This window comes from Lissotriton vulgaris, chromosome 5, assembly GCF_964263255.1.
Source record: "Lissotriton vulgaris chromosome 5, aLisVul1.2, whole genome shotgun sequence".
Lineage (NCBI taxonomy): Eukaryota > Metazoa > Chordata > Amphibia > Caudata > Salamandridae > Lissotriton > Lissotriton vulgaris.
This window is the reverse complement of record NC_141693.1, coordinates 1,392,493,306-1,392,516,251: the sequence shown is the minus strand read 5'-3', so window position 1 is coordinate 1,392,516,251 and position 22,946 is coordinate 1,392,493,306. Positions and strand designations below refer to the sequence as shown.

Genomic DNA, 22,946 nt, shown 5'->3' with positions numbered 1-22,946 from the left:
GGGCCGCTCGAAGGCTTGGATCACCGGCGGACTGTTTGATTGCCCAGGAGACTCCAGTGGGGCTACTACTTGGTCAGAAGAGGGACGTGGACTCTCACTAACGGCGCAGCGGGACTGCGAGTCCAAGGTATCCCAGCGGCTGCTGAGACGCCGCACCTGGGACTCTTCCCGGCTGGCCGCGCCTCCCCCTCGTGTGCACAAAACCGCGCCTCGCGGCCCCCGCTCCGCGGGAGCCGCTCGAAGGCTTGGATCACCGGCGGACTGTTTGATTGCCCAGGAGACTCCAGTGGGGCTACTACTTGGTCAGAAGAGGGACGTGGACTCTCACTAACGGCGCAGCGGGACTGCGAGTCCCAGGTATCCCAGCGGCTGCTGAGACGCAGCACCTGGGACTCTTCCCGGCTGGCCACGCCTCCCCCTCGTGTGCACAAAACTGCGCCTCGCCGCCCACGCTCCGCGGGCGCCGCTTGAAGGCTTGGATCACCGGCGGACTGTTTGATTGCCCAGGAGACTCCAGTGGGGCTACTACTTGGTCAGAAGAGGGACATGGACTCTCACTAACGGCGCAGCGGGACTGCGAGTCCCAGGTATCCCAGCGGCTGCTGAGACGCCGCACCTGGGACTCTTCCCGGCTGGCCGCGCCTCCCCTTCATGTGCACAAAACCGCGCCTCGTGGCCCCCGCTCCGCGGGTGCCGCTCGAAGGCTTGGATCACCGACCGACTGTTTGATTGCCCAGGAGACTCCAGTGGGGCTACTACTTGGCCAGAAGAGGGACGTGGACTCTCACTAACGGCGCAGCGGGACTGCGAGTCCCAGGTATCCCAGCGGCTGCTGAGACGCCGCACCTGGGACTCTTCCCGGCTGGCCACGCCTCCTAGCCCCAATCAACTACATCTTCATTCCCATACACGCGCATTGCGGGACGCGCGCGGGCGTGCGCCGGGCTAAGCCCGGGCAAAGGGCGGGCCGTTCTAGGCCGTTAGAGGCCTGTAGAGACCGGACCGGGCCACCCCTCTGACGCCGTGCTCCTTCCAAGAATACCTTTTCCTCCTTAACTTTGTGGCCCCTGTGTACTACAATGCAACATGGCTACCAGGGTTTCCAGGAGCAAGGCTGCCCAACAGTGTTCTACCACTTTGGAAAAATTCTTCCCCAAGGCCAGTGCTGTGGCCAATAAAGGACAAATAGTGCTAGACAACCTCCTCGAGGTGGGCACAGAAAACTTGACACTGGACTCCCCAGATTCTACAATTGATGCTAGCACCCCACTACTTCTTGATGCCACCCACCTGTCACTCATGGATAGTATCGACCAGACTATTGAGTCAGTCCTACAACAACTAAGGACACCGTCAAACCTACAAAGGGATAGAGACTCATTACGCCTCTCTGGGGTTGTAGCTCCCTCTCCTAATGCGGATTGTACGGAAATTGAGCCGCAGGATGTGAGCCAGGCTGTAGTTCTAACAGAACCCGCAAGCAGCAGAGGGGACCAACCATCGAAAAGAAAAAGGTCAAGAAAGTTAAGAGGGGCAAAGAGGGCCAAAGTTGATCCTACTAAGCAAAACCTGGATGCTAGTACAGACACCTCGGCCTCGCCTGAGGTTATTTCCCCGGGAAACAGGTCAGAACAATCTGGGCCTCCACCAGCTACAGCCACACCAGTGTGTCCAGGGCCATTCATATTTGGTGGGGCCCCACTTAACAACACAGACGTGCTAATCAGTACACTTACGGGCATCTTCAAGAACTTACTGAACCCTTTGTCTGTAAAACTGGACTCTATAGAGGCTAGACTGATGGCTCTAGAAAACACTCACAAAAGAAACAGTCTTGGTCCGGGGGTGGGTCCAAATGCACAGAGGGTCCCCCTGGTGACCGCTAGGAATAGATCTCCGACCCCTGTAACGACAACTCAGGCCCCAAACGTGGCACCAGTCCAGCCTGGGGACTTGCACAGCAACAATAGTGCTTCTGCCCCCCAAATGCTCCCATTGTCATCCCAAACGACAAGGCCCCCCGTTCCTGCTCCTAGAAGGTCTAAGCAACCTGCACCCTCCCAACAAACGAGAGAGGAGAGCTCTGCCAACGGCCATACTGGCCGCCTCCTCAGCCCTAACGCTAGGCGCAGGGTGGTCAACCTGCCCCCCGAGGCAGTGGCATACACGGCAATTATGGTGGGAGTGCCTGAGCTCACTGGTGATGCAAGGGAGCCGCAGGACTCGCTACGTAATAAGGTAATTAGCTGGCTTAACATCAACAGGCCCCTCCCTCTGAACCTAAAAGGAGAGGTTTTGATGGTCAGAAGGATTCCATGGATTGGATTTACTCCTAAGAATAGGGCGGGGGACTGTATCATTGTCAGCTTCAAAAGCCCACAGGTTGCCCCATATATCTGTAATTGGCTTGTAAGGCCTGATAGATCCACCATTGAATTAGTGTCTCTCTCACACTTCTATCCAAATGTTTGTAATCCTGAGGTGGGGAGGGAGCAGGGTTGGACAAGAGTGGGCTTTGCTGTAGATGGCTCACGATACAGGCCCAAGCACAATGTATTTCCCGCTCCTGGTAATTTTATCCACCAGAATAGATTTTCCTGCCTTGATCAGGTGGATTGACCACAAAAGGGGGATATTCAACAGTTCCCAGATAAAATTGCTTTTGGGGTTACAGGCAGGGGGGAAGTGAGAGTTGTCCCCGCAACTGATAATAGGGTGCAGGAACTCGCCAAAGAAGGAAGGGCTACCCTTGGAAGTATCCCGGGTCAAGCAGAGTCACCACCTAACACCCCGACTAGTCTCAACTCGCAATCAGCAGAGGTGACTGTATCGCCTACCACACTGGCTATTACAACTGGCCCGCGAGACCCTGACCCCCCCTCAGTTACCGCATCATCCCTCTCTGGTGGGCCAGGACCACCACCACAAGGTCCAGGACTGAGAATTCTCTCCTGGAATGTGGCAGGGATCACAAACAAGGCAGGCACACCTGATTGGGATCTCCTGATAAGTGGTAGCGACATCTTCCTTTTTCAGGAGACATGGGCGAGGGAGCCACAGACTAGAAGGGGGTTCGAAATTTTCGAAATTCCAGCAAAGTGGAACGGGAGGGGGAGGCCCTCGGGAGGCCTGGCGATCTGGGTTGCGAGTCACATTGGGTGTCAGGCGAAAAGATGGACACATTTTCGCAGGACATCCAGTGTGTGCTGCTTACATGGCCTGGCAGAACATCATGGGCCATTGTCAATGTTTACTCGCGACCAGTTGCCGCGCCCAATGAATCCCCCACCCTAGAGGAATTGTCTTCCTTCCTAGGTCAATTATCAGGTGTCCACAAGATAGTGGTGGGAGGGGACTTCAATTGCCACTTCGAACCCCTAGAAGGACTAAAGGAGGGTGCTCTCACCGCTGAGGATGACCATTGGGGAGTTCCACCCTCGTCTTCGCCTCACCCCAAAGCTTGGTCCCCGCTGGCAGTACAACTCACGTCCCTTACATTGAACTTCGCACTGAGGGCATGCAATGGGCGTACCCCATCTGATACCCCCTAATAGTGTACTTTCAATAGAAAGGACCATGAGTCAAGGTTGGACTATATACTAATAGATATCACCATGTGGCCCAAAGTTCATGACTTTAGGGTGTTACTAAGGTCAGATAGTGACCATAATGCTCTTCAATTGGAGATCCAGCATCCAGTTCCCCTAGTAGGGTCGCCCATTACTGCCTGCGGAGACGACCAGGGGGACATGCTTCTCTCCACAAACAGGCGCCGTGTTAAATGGGGAAAGCTGCTCAACACAGAAGATGCCATAAATAAGCTATATGGCCTAGCACTCCCCAGGTTCAAGGAAGTGGATGCTCTCATAAATCAACCGAGACCCCCTGATTATAATGAGAGACTAGCTAGCATTCACCAGGAACTAGTGAGGGACCTTGCAGAGGTCTTCCATCCGGTGGTACAGTCACGAAGGAAAGAGACTCGTACCCCTACTTGGTATACCTCTTCCTGCAGGAAAATCAAGTCCGAGCTAATTGCCACCATCAAAGAGGGCTCTGATAGGGGTAAGGTCGCAGATCTCAGGAGGGAGTACAAAACAGCAATGGCCAATGCAAGGGCAGAGTGGGATTGGAACCATTGGCATGAATTGTCAGAAGCCCTAAAAGCTAAAGACTCTAGGAAATTCTGGGCCCTGGTAAACAACGGGACGGGGGAACTCAAATCAGCAGTTGAATCTAACATCGCCCCCTCTGTCTGGGAGGCCCATTTTGGGGCACTATACCAAGATACTATTCTATGGCCCGATGGAGTGGTGGTTGTGCCCCCCAGTACCTCGGATATGGCCCTGGAATTTTCCCTAGGTGAGGTGGTGACTGCGTTGGAGCACCTAACGCTGGGAAAGGCGCCGGGGTTGGATAAACTACCGGGGGATGTCTTTAGGCATCACCCTGACATTTGGGGTCCGTACCTTCTTATCCTTTTTAATGCTATCCTAGAAGGTATGGCGGTCCCCTGTTCTTGGCTGGGGGCAGAGATTGTGCTGATATACAAGAAAGGGTCTCCTCTGCTCCCGGCCAACTACAGGCCGATTAGCCTTATAGATGCTCCCCAAAAGGTTTTTTCGCGCATCATCCTAAACCATCTGTTAGACTGGGTGGAGGACAATGATATCATGAGCCCCCTGCAGGCTGGCTTTAGAAAAAACACGTCGACCATGGATCAGATTTTCCGCCTCTTCCTCCTTTATTGGAAGACGGTGAGGCTAGAGGGGGGAAGGCTGTACATGGTCTTCGTGGATCTGAGGTCAGCCTTTGACCTAGTCCCGCGCAGGAAACTCTGGGAGGTTATGGAAAAGCTAGGAGTACCCCCCCCACCTACTTAGCATCATAACCAGGCTGCATGAGAACAACTATGCGCAGGTCAGGTGTGGGAGGGATGGCAACCTTTCGCCCAGGTTCCCTGTCCGTCGAGGGGTGAGACAGGGTTGTGTCCTGGCACCGACCCTGTTCTGTCTCTTCATTAATAACGCTATATCACATCTAGATAGCGTTAAGGACAATGACGCCCCACATTTGGCAGGCAGGAGGGTCCCGGCAATCATGATTGCAGATGATACCCTCCTGCTTTCCAAATCTCCCATGGGGATCCAGAGGATCCTGGATGGATTTGGTCTCTTCTGTCGACAGCACGGTTTGGAGGTGAACACAGAGAAGACCAAGTTCATGATTTTCAATCCACCAAACAAAGCCAGGCCCAATCCCACCCTGGGTACTGTCAGCCTTGAGAGGGTTCCTACTTTCATATATCTGGGGGTAACACTACAGGAAAACCTATCATGGGACCGTCAGATAGCAAGATCAAGGGTTAAATTGTCCCAGCTGTCGGGCGCAATTCTGAAGGTGGCAAATACTTCCACCTTCAAGCCCATAGGCCCGGCCCTTGAAACCTATAGGACTCAAGCCAAGGCAGCGGCCATGTATGGCAGTGAGCTATGGGGGTTCAAAGCAGGTAAAGATTTGGCAAGAGTGGAAAACAGCTTTCTAAGGCGCCTATTAGTTCTTCCACGAGGCACGCCACTCCTGCCATTGAGATTAGACATGGGTCTTCCCCCTATTGCTGAGGAGCTTGTGTCAAAGCCAGTGAAGTTTTGGCACAGGCTTTGGTCCACAAACGAATTACACCACTACAGGCAGGACCTTATCCATGTCATGAGCCTGAACCGCAATAGTAAAATCCCCTGGCTCGCTTTTGTAAAGAATGAACTGCTTACTATGAACCTATTGGAGCTATGGGAGGATCCCGCGCGAGGTTGCCAAAGGATCTCACGCAAAGCCTTGACCCAAATCTATAAAGACAGGAGCCTTTCACTTATGATGAATGCACAAAACAGCGGCACCCTTACTGCGCGATTCCTGGAATCCAAGAATTCTTATGCATTTGAACCTATTATGGATTTTATTTTCCCTATCCTGGCGAGGAAACTGTATGTACAATGGAGGCTAGGTAATGTAAATGTAAATGTATTGCGATTTATATAGCGCACGTATCACCCGAAGGCATCAAGGCACTTGCCTTGGGAACCCGTCCTGCTATTCCCCAGTGAGATAACCCCAGCAGGGTATCCACAAGGTGAAAGCCAGGCATCCCGCCGCAAGGGGCCGTAGTGGAGATTAAGCAAGCTATTGCCCAGAGTCACAGAGTGTGAACCCATGAGTCGAGTAGGCACCGGAACGAGAATTATCGAGTCCGTGGAATTTTTGAGCCCAAGACCCACCGAGGCGGGGAATTGAACCCTGGTCCAGGACCGATCTCAGCTTCCAGGTCTGCCGCCTCTAACCCCTGAGCCACACTTCTCCTACACTCCCGACCAAAACTTTTACCCACAAATGGATTAAGGGGGGTGATAAAATGTGCCCATGTTGTAACATCCATGAGGAAGATGACCTCCACATCATGTTTGTATGCCCTGCCTATCACAGACCCAGAAAATACTGGATAGCGCCACTCTGTAGAAACCTGGGGTTCAGGAAGTACATACAGGCATTCAGAGTAATGAAAACTAGCACTTTGGGTCACATTGTGTTCGCTATATCCAAATTCCTAATGGCAGTATGGCTAATCAGAAAGAAAAAAGCCCTCTGAACCATGGCACTGCTATGTCACTCCCTACTCCTCGCTGGATGAGAAGAGACTTTTATACAATGTATTTTCTTAAAAATGTATTTTAAATGTATGTATTGTGTTTTGCACTGTATCTTTTATGGTCTATATGACCGAAATAAAGAATGTTTGGATTGGATTGGATTGGATTAGGGAGATCATAGTTGTAAAATGAGTCTTGGGATGTGTCAAAGGAGGGATACTTGACAGAAGAATTTAGAAAAGGTTGTTTAGGAGATCTTGGTAGTAAAAGAAGGTTTGGGGTGATCCATGGAAGGATAAGGGAGGGAAGAGTCTAGAAAGGGCTACATTGAAGATCATAGTAGTAGAATTAGGTTTTTTGGATGAGTCAGAGAGCAGAGATAGAGGATATATTGAGAGAGATGTAGGGGTCCCCTAGGGTAGTGCATTGGAGTCAAATCAAAAGGAATAAATAAACACCCAATTAAACAACCTACACGAATACCTCGCAGTGACCCATATACAAGGCAAGTATAGAAAAAAGATATATATAGATATCTATATCTATATTTAAAGGTACATATATATATGTATTTATTTATTTAAACATAAGTAATATGTACATTTGTTAAGCAGACCTGAAGAATATCTATATATTTAAAAAACATAATTATTATACATATTTATTTCAAGAAATACACATATCAAACCTCAATTTTCTCAAGATTCTCTTTCTCCCTAATACCTTTATGCAGGCAGTTTCCTCCTTAATATCTCTTTTAATCATCCCAGTCCTCAACTTACGACTATGATCACCCAATTACTCTATTCAATCCAACTAACAGGCTCAAATTAAGTAATACCTCCCTATACTAATACTATGCTCATATTTCCCTATACTAATCAATCAAATTCAAAGGAGAAGTGTGGCTCACTAGTTAGAAGTGGCAGACCCTGAAGCAGAGGTCAGGCCCGGGACCAGGGTTCAATTCCCTACGCGGCAAGGTCTTGGGCTCAATGTCCACTGACTTGATAATTCTCGCCTCAGTGCCTACTCTAATCATGGGTCCCACTCTGCAACTCTGGGCAATAGCTTGCTTAATCTCCACAACGGCCCCAACAGTGCTGGGTTACCTGGCTTCACCTTGGGGGTGCCCAGGAGGGGGCATCTCACAGGGAAAGTCAGAAAGGGTTCCACAGCGGTATACAGCGCCAGGATGCCCCGGGATGGGGCGGCAGTGCGCTTTACAAGTATACACACACACACATTTAATCCTTCTGGGTTCCAGATTGCAATATATTGATGCATACATATAATTAAATTAAATGTTTATCTACACAGGAATATGCTGTACATTTGTGTTTGAATATGGTGGTTATGTAGGAAAGAGCCAACTTTTGAGTAGTCTCCTGAAGATATGATAGTTATCTGTGGATCTTATGTTTTGGGGTAATGAATTCCGTAGTTTGTCTGCTTGAACAGAGAAAGATGTGCCACCCATGTTTTTTTCTAGTATGGTGGGATTTTGAGGTGAGGTGCCAATCTGGAGCGGCGGTTCCTTTGCTGAATGTATTTGGTCATTTTATTCCTGATGAAGAGTGTTTATGTTTCATGCATTGCATTGTGTGTGATACAAAGCAGCTTGAATGTGGATCTTCTGGAAATCAGTAAACAATGCAGGCCCTCAAGGCAGGGGGGATGTGGGCTTGTGACAGTACATGCAGTAGTTTAGCAGCAAAGTTTTGAATTTTTGGTGTCCATACATAGTTGATAACGATGATCCATGTTTGAGGCCAATTTTGTAATCAAGTTTAGACACTACAAGAGAGATAGTGGCTTGGACCTTGTATGGAAATCCCAGATAGGGTAAGATGCGTCTCAGAGTTTACATAGTAATGAAGCTTGATAATAATGATCTCTTTACTTGGGCATTCATTGATCACTTGGAGCCAATGGTAATTACAAGGCTTCTTACTTTCTTAGATATTTTAGGAGGTGTTACCAGATCATCAGGCCAGGCGCAAAGTGAGTCAACATTTTTCCAGTCACCACATGTGAGTATTTCCGCTTTGTAAGCATTCATGTTGAGGTGACTCCATATCATACACTGATCAACAGCTTTGAGGCAACTAAAGATTTTTGAGTTTCCAAAGTCTTTGGGGCTTTCCAGCTTAAGAAGAATTTTGGCATCATCTGCCTATTTACAGGATGTGAGCTGAAATGTATTGATTATTGCCAGTAATGACTTCATGTAGATGTTGAAAAGCATGGGTGAAATGATAGAGCCTTGAGGGACCCCTGCTTTTGTGAAGTACAGTTTGGATGAGAAAGGTGGAGAATGGATTATATTTGTCCTGTTTTGAAAGTAGGATGTGGGCCAGTCAAGAGCAGTGTCCTCTATGCTGGCTTCGTAGAGTCTTTGTATTGGAGTTTAATGGTCAACTGTAACAAAGGCACCTGAGAGGTCCAAGAGAAGTATTACAGCAAACCGTTTCAGTCTACTGTGTTTTTAAGGTCATCCTAGACGGCAATGAGGGCAGAATCTGTGCCTCTTCCTGGAAGTTGGAAAATATGGAGGTATATTCTATGAATTGGGACCTCTGGGCAAATGCTGCTCTTTCTATCAGATTGCAGAGGAAATACCCATTTATAATCAGTCTGTAGCTGTCAGGGTCAAGTGGGGTCAGGTTTGTTTTCTTTAATAACAGGCATATTCACCTTTTCTGAACTTAATATCACAGATCCAAAAATCGTATCTGATGCTTGATTGAAATCTATTATATTGACAAATGTTTGAGCGGATGTTCATGTTGGAACTCTGAATATTTCTGCTAAGGAGGCTTCTCCTTCTACCAATATAAGCCGAAATGGATCTTGTAATGTCCCACATTAGCAGGAGGAACCAACATTGCTAACCAATAAGCATATATTATTGCCAACTTGACTCATCTAGTGCGTGTGGTAGTAGACACCTTCTTACCCCTATTGGCCATGATGAAAGACACAAATAGTGAGCTTGATACCCTAGAAGACTTAGTTTCCTCATCTAAAGAGGATGTGTTCCCCAATTTCAGCTCTGAATGCAAGACTATTAGAATAATCACTTGGGAGTGATGGGACTTCAAATTTAGCTCTTGTACAAATTTGAAGTCTGGTTTAAACACCACTCAATCTTGAAAAATACTGAGGTTGGAATGGAAGATTGCCCTTAATCTTCTTGTCGAAGTGACAGCTATTATGAAGGTAACCTTAGACGAAAGCCATGAAAATGTGGCCATCACCCAAGGTTCAACTGGTTTCTTGAGCCTTAAACTTTCAATGAGGCAATTTATTAAGGGAGAGATCTATGCTAAGGGCCTAATTAAGACTTTGGCAGTTTTGGCATGGAGCCATGCCACACTGCCACCCGCTCTAAGTTCGCCGAAGCCATTCTAACACCGCCTGCCATTTACACATTATTTATTGTCTGGCTGGCGGTTCTATATCAGTCGGGGGTGGTGGTTATGAAAAAGGCACCACATTTGGACCACACATGGACTAGCACAGTCCATGCTGTAAAGCAACTGGATTGCATGCACACAGGGGAACACAACATGTGCCCCCCTGCATGTACGCCATGGCCTTGAAGCAAAAGTGTGCCTTCTAGAGCACCCTTGGTTCCTCTCCGCCACAGTTTTCATGGTAGTTCACCGCCATGAAAACTGTGGTGGAGAGGAAACTCATAATATTCTTGGTAGTGCTGCAGTGAGACCTCCAAGCATATTGTGACAAAAGACTGGCAAAACAATGCAGTATGATTCTAATGTACACAGTTTAGCCAGAGTCTAATAGTCCAAGGCCACCTGCATTAAAGAGCCCAGATGTTCTAATCAGGCCCTTTCAGTTTTCAAGCTGCTAAGATTAGTTGCCATAAGGATTCCAGCAGTAGGTTCAAAAACTGAAGAGATGGAGGATAGAGGGGAAGAAGAAATGGGCCCTCGATTGACAGGTGGAGAATTTGAGTGAATTAAAGTCTGCTTGGCCAAAAGCAGCTGCAAGTATAACGGTAAGCCTCTCCACTCTAATTTCCTCAGCAAGGAGAGGTCTTGGAGGAAAAGCATACAGCATCACTTGAGGTATGCCAAGGCATCCAGAGCTTGATTAAACAGAATTTCTGTGTAACACTGAGAAAGCATAGCATTGTGCAAGGATGTGAAATGGTCTACCTTGGGAATCCCAAAACAGTTCCAGATTTGAGTAAAAAGGGTCCGAGAGGTATGACACATCACTGAGGATAGAAGATTTTAACTCAGAACATCTGCCTGGAAATGTAGGGTTTTTTCTTTTGCAGTTTTATATAGCACACACTTGATCCAGAGGTATTGGAGACTGTTACATGAGCACCAGTTACATTACACAAGGACTCATTTTTTTGTGGGCACAGGGAGATTAAGTGACTTGCCGAAAAATCACAGGATGTTGAGATGATGCTGAAAATCGAACCACATTCCCCAGCCTCAAAGTTGGCAGCTCTAGTTGGTTTTTACGCCACATCCTCTCCCCTAGAGTTCTCTGAATGAAAGTCATCCTCACTGAGACTAAATCTTGTTCTGCCCAAGAGAAGATAATCATTGCCAGACTTTTGAACTTCTCCCTCATGGTTCCCCTTTGTCGATATAGATAACATCTTTCCACTAAGTTGTTGTTTCTTATAACAAGATTCATTCTTTCCAACTGGATTTTGAAAACTAGAATTGTTTACCAAATTGCTGCCAGTTGGAGGACTGAATTATTACTGATATGACTATCAAAGCCTCTTCTTTTAATGTTGAAGAGTTGGCCTCCAATTCAAAGGACGTTCTTCAATTGTTAGGAGCAAAGGGGCAGGTAATTGAAAAGCAACTCTCTTTAGAATGTTCTTATCCAAAAACCAGCAGGGATGTTACTGAACAATCTGAGGTGGGATGGGGACTAACATCTCAAAGTCTTGGGATGCCGGGTCCAAGTGATATAGTTGGTTATTTCCAAGGGTTTCAAATGTAATGAGGTCCACAAAACTGCTGCAGTGAAACAGCCATAAAATTTGTACTTGCACCCAAGTTCTTGTTGGAGCTTTCTGAGATTATAGAAGTAGGAGGGCATTCATTTGTAATGTGGAAGCCCTTTTCTGAGAAAACTCTCAGCCCACATAATAGTCAAAAATGGTTCCTATGAACGTTACTCACTGTGTATCAGAGAGAGATTGGACTTGGTATGGTTCATGAGCGCTACCTCCTGAGTTGAAGCTGTGTGTAATGCTCACCAGGCTGGTGACTAACTTTATTTACACTACATTATAAGCTAATTTAGCACCTCCTGATTTTAATACTGTTTTAAAAAAATTGTTAAAAGTGTTACCTGATTTTTTATGTTACTTTGTTTTGAAAGCACACTGGGCACTTTGCTCCCAGCGCAACATGCTTACTGTTGCTTTGGAGTGGGGGAATCACGGGCAGGACACTGCCATTTTGGTGGTTAGCATTCTAGCTTTTCTTAGCTTGTTCCTATAAATCTTCATGCTGACGTGTCCACGCAGCACAACCTCCTGGGTCTAAGCTGTGTGTAATGCTCGCCAGACTGGTGACTAACTTTATTTGCACTACATTTTGAGCTAATTTAGCACCTCCTGATTTTAATTCGGTTTTTAAAAATTGTAAAAAGCGATACCTGATTTTCTTCTGTTACTTTGTTTTGAAAGAGCACCGGGCACATTGCTCCCAGTGCGACACGCTGACTGTTGCTTTGGAGTTGGGGAATCATGGGCAGGACACCGCCATTTTGGCGGTTAGTATTATAGCTTTCCTTAGCTTGTTCCTATAAATCTTCACGCTGACGAGACCGTGCAGCTGATGTGTGCAGCGGGCACGCTGCTGGCGTGCCAGAGGCAAGCCCGTCTGCACCCGTCCGTGCTCGTTTTGGGCTCAGGGCCTGTCCCCCTGCCCTTTTACATCAAATATTCGGTCTTACACCAGGGAGCAGCTTATGAGCTGGAGTCCTGAAGGGGGCAAGGCCTGCTGTCCAAGGGCTATTCCCAAATCAACTATGGAAGCACAGGCTGAGTGCTGTCCTAAGTGCTGTCTTGCTTTGCCTCGCTTTACGGAGAATTCTATCAATTTGCGGGGAAATACATCTGGGGACAGGACCACTCAAATAGTGCAGACACCACTTAAACGTCTTCTTCTCAATGCTAGGTCCTTGATCAAGAACAGTGTGGAATGTGCCTTGTTTATTGAGGATCACAACATTAAATTAGCCCTGATAACAGAATCCTGGTCTGATGCAGGGACCTGATCTTGTTCAAGCTTCTCCACCTGGTTTCATTTGCTATACGCTTGATAGACCTGTCAAGAGAGGCGGTGGGCTGGCAATTATTTATCTTGACTCTTTGAAACTCTCTTTTGTTAAAGCTTCTAATCAGGCATGTGAGGCATTGTCAATTAATATTCAAACATACGATCATGACACATTTAAGGCTATCCTCCTCTACCGACCTCCGGGTCCAAGGGGTGTATTTCTAGATTCCATTGGTATACTTTTAGAGGAAGGACAGTGCGATAAGTTTTTTACGGGTATGGGAGATTTCAATTTTCATCTTGAAGATTTTACTGATATGGAAAATATAAGACTGCAGCAAATTTTCAGTGGAGGCGATCTTAAGCAGCTTGTGACAGATCTCACTCATTCTGCAGGACATACATTAGACGGTATTTTCTCCAATAATCCCAATCTTATTTATACAAACACAGTACACTTACCTGGACTGATCGTGCTGTGATTTTATTTGAATGTAAACAAGCTAAGCACCATCAACACAAGCCTCTCATTAAGGCCGTTACAATTACAAGGCCTGGAAAAATATTGACAGTGTAGCATTAGGAATTCTTTTATAAGTCTCATTACCCACATCATCTTCTAATGTAGATGAAGCTACACCCACCTACACGGATTGGGTGGATTCTGTCTGTTGGAGATGAGTGCCTCGCAAACAGTGCTTTTTAAAGCGGGCTTCTTCCCCATGGTATACAGAAAATGTAAAAACTCATAACCCAGACTGTAAGAAGCTAGAGAGAGCCTGCAAAAGAGAGTACAAAAACTCTGATAGAGATGCCTATGAGGTTAGCCTTTCCAATTATAAAAAACTGCTCTCTGAAACTAAAAAGATATACTTCAGGGAACAAATCAGAAACGCTGGATCCTTATCCAAAGTTCTGTTTAATACAAACTCCATCCTTACTACCTTCTCTAGCCCCAAGACACAAAGCAACTCTGAACTATGTGAGTCTTTGGCTGCCTTCTTTCTACAAAAGGTCGAAAACATTTTTTCCTCCTTACTTCTTACGTCTACTGTCATCAATGAGGCAGTCATAACAGGGCTTTCTGAGAACAACAGGCATACTCCCAGACTAGATCAATTTTCATAACTGGATCTACCTGGAGTTACTAAATTACTGCTAGAGATTCGATCAGGCTACCCTCTGGACCCATGTCCAGTCGCTGTACTGAAACTGGTTCCAGAAATCATTGAGGAGGTTCTTACCCCATTGTTTGGGTCCATTTTTAATACTGGTCATTTTCCGGGATGCTCGAAAACAGCATCTATTCTCCCCCTACTTAAGAAATCTAATCTGGATCCAAAGGATCCAAGCAAATATAGACCTATTTCTCGTCTCCCTTTCCCAGGAAAGATGATTGAGAGGCCTATGAATCGTCAACTCAGCCTGGTCCTTCAGACTAACTCTTTTCTAGACACAACACAGTTTGCCTTCCGTGCGGAACATAGCACCGAGTTGGCACTGATCAAATCCGCGGATGAGATCAGAGAGGCTTTAGACCAGGGCGGGCTGGCATACTTATCATGCTGGACCTTTCGGCCGCATTTGATACGGTCCATCATGAATTTTTGATGGACTATCTATCTGCGGTCGGGGTCCAAGGCAAGGCTTGCGATCTCTTGAAATCTTTCCTGACCAGTAGAATACAAACTGTGGACCTTGTCAGAGATAGAAAAAAAGCCCTTCTCTCTCCGTTGTGGAGTGCCGCAAGGGTCCTTCCGTAGTCCGACATTATTTAATGTATATGTTGCACCACTGACAGTTTTGGTTAGATCCTTCAGGTTCCAGTTAACCTCTTACGTGGACGACATGCAAATTGTGTTGTCCATTCAGAAGGGGTTAGAGAATGAGACTGGTTCTAAATGCCACAATTGTATGCAGGCGATTTCAGCCTGGATAGCATCAAACTGTGTCAAACTTAATGCAGGGAAAACTGAGGTGATTGTGTTCAAGAGCATCACCAACCTTTGGAAACCCGACTGAACGTCAAATGCAATGGCCATGCCTCCAGTCCCTGTGGAAAGGGCGAAAAATCTGGGAGTGATCCCTGATTCGAAAGTTTCCTCTGGTGACCAAATTAGTAGGGTCGTCTCATCCTGGTTTTTCATTCTTAGAACTCTGAGGAAATTTAAATTCCTCCTCCCGGAAGACAGCCTGAAGACTGCAGTCACAGCGCTCATTCTGTCACGGCTGGATTACTGCAATAGTCTCTATATCAACATCCAGTAGAGACATTTGGTCAGACTCCAGATCATGCATAATGCAGCTGCTAGGCTGCTTACAGGTACACCCAGGTTTGTCTCGGCGAGGTTAGGACTCAGAATTCTTCATTGGCTTCCCGTCGAACTACGGGTACAGTTTAAGGCCTTGTGTATAGTTTTTAAGGCCCTTAATAGCATTGGTCCTGACTTCTGGAAACACTTGATACAATGGTATGTTCCTGGAAGAGCTCTGCGCTCTTCGCGATCCAAACAAGTGATCCTTCCAAGCTACAACAAGACTAGTTGGGGTGAGGTGATAGGAGCTTTCATCACTGTGCCACTAAGGCTTGGAACAGCCTGCCTTTCCATCTTAGAAACTCAACTGAGCTACTCCCCTTCAGGAAAGAATAAAAAACATAGCTATTAACTTAAATGGTCATTTTAGTTAACATTTATAGAGTTTCACTAGGTTGGTAGTGCACAGCACCAGGACACCTCTGGGTAACAGAGCACTTTAGAAGTCTCAGTAACATAACATAACATGATCAATCCTAGCCTCTGGAGCAGATCGCACACCATCATCACATGCAGTTGGACCTTAGACATGGAGGAAGCACATAAACACCAGTCATTGAGATATGGAAATTAAGATATTTCTATTAATTGTAGTTGCCCTACTAATGGTGCTCATACCTTTGTGAATATGCTTAAAGAAGTAGCGAGACCGAAAGGAAGATCATAAAACTGGCAATTAACATTGCCAAGAACAAATATCAGATACTTCTGGCTTTTGCCGTGCATTGGAACATGGAAATAGGAGTCCTTTAATTCCAATGTTTCAAGAAAATTGCTTGGTAAAATCATAGGATTTTTTGTATGAAGAGTTGCCGTTCTGAAGGTCTTTTGACAGAAGATCTTGACCCCATGGAGCATTGAGTCTCTGTTCACAATTTTGTCTGGTAATGGGGATCATCTGAACAAAGAGGCTGGAGGAACTTGCTTCAAATGGTTCGGATATGCTCCTATATGATTAAAAGAACCCAGTTGTCTTTGTTTGTTACAATTGAAGAACATTTTTTCAATCTTCCTCCCACCTTCAAATAGCCCTATTGCTCCTTTCATTGGGAGGGTTGGAACTGGGATTTGTCTCCAAATGAAGGCCCCAGCCATGGGCCTGGCCATGAAAAGGACGTTTACTTTCCCTTTGGTTCTACAAAATTATTTTCTGAAGTAAGGACTTTTTCCCCGAAAAGATTTAAAATGGGTTAACTATCTTCTTTTCCTCCACTGGTTCCTGTACCATTCTGGTTAGTTATTCCTCAAATAGATATATCCTGGAGAGTAAGCTTTGCACCAGGGATCTCTGGTGTTGTGTAGCGTTTTAAGCTCTGAGTGAATTTTCCCGATTCATGCCCTTGTGTAGGTACAATTGAAGTACAGTGAAGTAGTGTGGCTCACTGGTTAGAGGCGGCAGACCCGAGAGCAGAGGACGGCCCGGGACCAGGGTTCTATTCCCGGCGCGGCAGGTTTCTGGACCAGGGTCAGCGGACTCGATAATTCTCTCGCCTCGGTGCCCACTCTGATCAGCGATCACACTCGGCAACTCTGGGCATTAGCTTGCCTCATCTTCACTAACGGCCCCACCAGACCGCCGGGGATGCCTGGTCTCACCCTGGAGATACCCATTAAGGGACCATCTCTCAGGGAAGTCAGGAAGGGTTTCGCAGCGGTCGAAGCGCCTTGGGACCCTACGGGTAAGTAGTGCGCTATATAAATGCCTATACATACATACAATTCACATTGCCCTTATATAGGCATAGAAATCAAGCCCTTATTTAGACATGGTCCCATGCTACCCAAATACAGGCATGGCTACTTCCACCCGTACCAAACGTCACAACGACTTCTTGGAGAACCAGCTTAAGCAGTCAGGTACTTCCCCTTGTTTAATATTTATTTGTCCAAGAACTCAGTTCTTTCCTTGAAGGGGTTCTTTCCTGATGTTCATATGCCCGACTTTACGTCGAAAAATGGCATTCCTAAACACCTTCAAGGTATAAATATACCTTCACTTGCTCTAGCAAGATACTGTGGTTCGGGGCATTTTGAAGACCTACTTGCCCGACGCAGCTCACTAGAGCAAGTGCCAAAGGAAGCCGACTCTCCAGCTGACGCACTGATCAAGAGGCTGCCTTTCTCCTGCCGAGAATACAGCTCCAGTGTTTCCGGCTACCCTTGCGGGGTGTTGGGAAATAGAGTCCCGAGAAAGAGATACCAGACCTCCTTCATTCTGACCAAGGTATGGAGCTGATTAGAACCTAGAGAAACCTTTGATAGATTCTTGGCAAAAACAACTAAACCTATGCCACACAATACTTACTTCTTCCCTCATACTAGACTTAGGTTAGGTACATTGGTGTAGGCATATTTTAGAAGCACCAGTTGAGTATTTTAGTCAATGTTATTTATGTATGTATTTTTATATGGCTTAGAAACCATACAATGCTCTTACAGTATTATTTTATAATACTATTCTCGCTGTACACATTATACTTTGCAGTCTGCATAACGATTGTAGCAGTTCACTTCTCTTGCATGAGAAAGAAGACTGTTCAATATTTTAGAAGATGAAGATCTGGCGAACAAGATCCCAGTTTTATCTAACTGTAAACCTGTCTCGTGTACTACCCTAACACTCCAAATAATGAGACTGACAGTGAGACATGGCTTGAGGGCATGTAATGGTCGTCTTCCATCAGATTTACTAAAGGCACCAACCTTTTGGAGAAGCTGAAAATGCCTGTCTCTCTATTTCCCTGCAACTTTGTAGAAACAAAGCATGCACGATTGACTGAGTGAAATACTTATCTATTGTTTCCGCGACTATGAGAGATATATTCTTATTCTTGGGAAACAAAGTTGTCATGTTTATGCGATTGTCAGAAACGAATCCCTTCTTGAGTATTCGAGAAGGTTTCTAGTGACCTCTGAGTTAGCTGGCACACACACAATTAAGTTTGGTATATTCGATAGCGACCTAGTTGACCTCAGTCCTACGTCAAATCTATAGGATATATTATTCCAATGTCAGAGCCTGTTGGGAATATAGGAACTACACTACACTGGGGCACATCCAGTATCCATGGCCTCATCCATAGAAGTGTTCTCCTTTGAATGGCTGTGCCTGCTGATGTAGCTACCAACCATAAAGATTCAAGCAAAACATCTTATAGGATTTTTTCTACGAGCTTAAGCTTTGCAACATTTGAACAGGATATTGACATTCCTGCAAACAGTCATAAAAAACGGAAAATCCTTGAGAAGGAAATGTGTCACATGTGCTGGATAAGTACAGAACCATTTGCTGCAGCACAAACTCTTTTTAATACATTTTCCACCTTCCAATCTATAACCTTCGGTAGTGTAGCATTTTCTGATGCCCGAGACGTTGTAGAAGCAGTGGCTGAAAGAACCGTGTTCATCTTAGGAGTGTCAGGAGAGTCATGCTCAACATTCTCAATCGAATATCTTTTTGATGTAAAACAAGGGGTCCCAGCTGAAGCGATATCCTTTCACTCTTTGGTGACTAACTCCTTCATAACATCCTGGAGAGGTAAATAAACTGTTGATGCTGAGTTATATTGATCATAGAATGCGTCCTCTTTTCGTGGGGCCTGCTCAAAACCCAGCATGATTCTAATATTGGCTAATAATTGCTGAATATGTGATCCCAAAACCAATCTTCCTTTTGGCCTAGATTCCAGCTAATTCGAGTCTGATTTAGCCCTCTTTACCTGGGGTTCACTTCATCCTGTCTTTCAGGTCAGTCGTGCAAATTTGAAGTATTTTTTCATCCTGTGGAGAATTAATATTTCTCTATTTTGAGAAAGCTTTACCAGGCTCCATTCTCATCACAAAGCAGAGCAATATAAAAAAAAGCTCTAGTAGTGGTTTGACAAGTTTAAATACTTTGTTTGAAACCAGATCTCATCATGCAGGAATCAAAGCCAGACACTTTTCCCAGTGCGCCATGGAGTCACAGCAATATCTGGGCCTAGAGGTCTGACAAGCAACTTCTCAAGGTCCAATCCAAGTGTGATAAACCCTCCATACCCCCCCACCCCTCTGCCAAGGAGCGAGGAGCTCAATGTGGTTGCCTTTATCTGGGTGGGGGTAGTTGGCGTCAACCCAACCCCCGAGCATTAGGTACAGCACATGCCCACAAGTTAGGGATCGCAGCCAACATCTACCGCATGCGACCAAAGGCTGAATGCAACCGAGGTTGACCACCCGTAGAAGGTTGGGGACAGAGGTTGGCTGCAGAACATCTTTTGGTCAGCTAAAATCAATTATTCTTTTGAAAATGGTCATAGCTCAGTGAAATGTTCAAATCTTTTTTTCATTATAGCATTATCTGCATGCAAGGCTGCCTTTAACATCAGCCTTGTTTATAAAAATGGCTATTGTAGGTATGTTTATCACTCAAATTGACTTGCTAATGTTTTAGCACAACCAAACTCAAGGTAGTGTCCATCATCGGGCATACCTTAGAGCCCAATATACACTCTGGAGGACTGAGAACTGCAATAATGCAAGCTAGAGGGGAAAGTCATATTGTCACCCTATTATCACCTGAGGCCCTAAGGGGCATTTTATCAAGGGGAAGCGATAGGAAAATTCCGCCGCTTTAGCTGCTTTTTTCCGCCGCTAAGCGGCGATGATTCTAGCACCCTATTAGCAAGCTGTCGCTAACAGCAGTTAGTGACAGCTTGTAGGCGATAGCGAGCGGTTTGGGGCCCGCTTTGCATGTCAGCGATATTTATCGCTAATGACATGCAAAGTGGGTGGACCCAACCTTTTAGCAACTGAAAGCAATCGCTAACGTCGCTATCACCTATTAACAAGGCAGGCGTAGCGATGGAAATATTTGCGCTGAGCGCGAATATCTCCAAAAACTAACGCCTGCTCAGACCAGTTCTTAGCCATTATATCCAATGGGAGGTGGATATAATGGCTAAGACCATGTTATCGATAATGCGTAAATATCGCTGTATTCTCAGTGATATTCACAGATTTTGCCGCTATTGCCGGGAATTTTATCGCTTTTGAGATAAACGTTGCTAATAGCATGCTATCTCGGCGAAATCCGGTGATGCGCTGCGATAAAAAAATTGCCGCTAAGCCTACTTAGCGATAAGTATCGCTATTTGTTGATAATATGCCCCTTAGTGCTTTCTTGTATTTCAAAGGTGCTCAGAAATTATCCACCTAGGAGTCGATGCTTCCAATAGGGTAAATATATTTTGCAAAGCATTCTTTCCTTAATGTAGTTTTTGATGACTTTCTCTGACTGGTGGAATCATCTGCGCCACGAAGGCAGTTTCAAAGCATTGAACTGGGGGAGACCTGCTGAGATAGAAAGGAAATGGGAGCTATATGACCAAAAAATATAAAGTGATGAAAAAAAGATGCATTTGGGCACAGTCAAATACTTTTTAGAATACTCTCCCTCTCAACAATCCGCAGGAAAACAGCATAACTCTTCTAGAAATCACTACGGATCTTGATTTTACACTCTAAATTTTGCCTGAGCTATATACTCTCTTTTATGGGCATGCAGGACGGCACCATACCACCGACTAGATTGTGAAATAATAAGATGGGTATCTATGTCTCACTGAAGGTTGGATGCGTTATTCATTAATCTTTTAGAAATCATATTCCATCCCTGAAAAACAATTGACAAGGGGCACATTAACTATTATTGGTTATATGATAATAGGTTTTGTATTCTGATAACTTGAATTACCTTTGTGTTGTAGACACCCCATCTTAGAAATCTGCCTTGCTTTAATAACTGAACGATATACCAAAAACTTTTTACCTAGTAGACATCCCTATGTATTCCTTCAATACAGTTGTCTGAGCCATCTTGAGAGAGAAATATTTCCATAGTGATAATAACATCATTTCTCCCTTATTTTATCATCTAGGACCTATCTTATCCAGTGGGTCTCGATGGAAGGAGATCCGTCGTTTTTCTTTATTGACCCTACGGAACTTTGGAATGGGGAAGAGAAGCATTGAAGAACGGATACAGGAGGAAGCCCGCTATCTAATTGAAGAGCTGAAAAATACTAAAGGTACATCTTTTCATATCATGGTGGATGATCAACCTGGAGTCGAGATAGGATGTTTATAAGTATTATTTATTTGCTTGGATCTGTGGTTTTGATAGCTCAGACATAACGCATTCAGGGGCATATTATCAAGGGGGTTTATCTCCGCTTTTTTGGCTTTAAAAGCCAAGAAAGCGAAGATAAAATTATCTCCCTAATACCTAGCTGTCGCTAACACCAGTTAGCGACAGCTAGTAGGAGATAGCGACTATCTTGGGCCCCGCTTTGCATGTCAGTGATATTTATCACTAATGGAATGCAAAGTGGGCGTGCCAAGATGTTAGCGACTGGAAACAGTCGCTAACATCGCTATCTCCTATTACCAACTTTTGGAGATATTCGGGCTAAGCGCGAATATCTCCAAAAGCTAACACCTGCCCTGAGCAGTTCTTAGCCATGTTATCCAATGGGAGGTGGATAACATGGCTAAGAGCATTTGCTCGGTAATGCATGAATATCGCTGACTTTTCAGCGATATTCATGCATTTTGGCCGATTTTTATGGCTTAGGAGATAAACCTTGATAATATCAAGGCTCCTAAGCGATAAAAATCGTCGCTACACGGCGATAAAATTATTGCCGCTAAGCCAACCTAGCGATAATTATCGCGAGTTGTTGGTAATATGCCCCTGACTCCGATAAGTTTATTAAGATGGATGCATTTTGAAGATTATTTTAAATAATGTATAATAATAATCTACAACATTAAATCTTGCATTCACATTGACGAGAGTGAATCATTTTGCTGCTGGCATATATTACCGTCATTATTGATAAGAAGTAATCAATGACTCCCTCATCAAAATGAATGTTATTTCCACTGAGCCTTAATGCTTCACTCACTAAAGGTTTCAATGGGTACTTGTGTGACATTTTGTACAGTAGACTATAGATTAGAGGAATTAAAACAATTATGCGAAAGAACTATTGAAACTCCAGCATACCCATGTTACATAACATTAAGTACACTGATATAAAAGACTTTGGCCACATGTAGTGTCGAGCTGTGTAACATCTTCCAAAAATTAAAGGAGGTACCATCTTCACCATATAGCAGTTCTCCGAGAGTTTTAAGAGTTGGGATGAGCCATGGTTCTGGGAGTTGGGACTACACTGTCTTACTGGTGGAATTCTGTGACCGAAGGTTTATTGGTCAAGATGCAAAAGAACATATGTCATTTTGAAGGAAGTGTTCGATTGTACATATTTTGTAGGCAATCCTAAAAAGGAAACCCAAGGAATGGCTCCCTCTGGCTGGTATAAAACTAGGCATTCCAGGGATATATCTTTTTTTTTTGCATTAAAGAGAAAATCTTTGCTAAGGGGACACACTAGAAAATACACTCACTCAGCAAAGCTTCTGTACTAAGAAATATAAACACAGCATAAGTAAATATAAAAACAGCAAAAAGATGAATACAAAATTCATAGTTGTCTCTTTCATAGTGTTAACGGTAATCTACTATGAAATGTCATATGTAAGTAAAATAGAATTTTAGGAAAATGTGCCTTTTTGCGTTGCCACCCAACGTTTTGGTAGATTATATTGATAGTTGTTTAACTCTACAAGATGGTACGCTACTGTGCAATGCC

The 22,946-nt window shown here is 45.1% G+C and overlaps 1 protein-coding gene across 1 annotated transcript in view; it reads left to right on the top strand.

The window, feature by feature from the left end:
• The window catches only part of LOC147712641 (cytochrome P450 2G1-like), a 566,383-nt gene that overhangs the window by 119,049 nt on the left and 424,388 nt on the right, over window positions 1–22,946 (top strand). Inside the window, exon 3 of the mRNA XM_086923336.1 lies at window positions 21,168–21,317. Within this exon, the coding sequence (XP_086779462.1) occupies window positions 21,168–21,317 (150 nt within the window). The remainder of the gene's footprint in view (window positions 1–21,167; window positions 21,318–22,946) is intronic.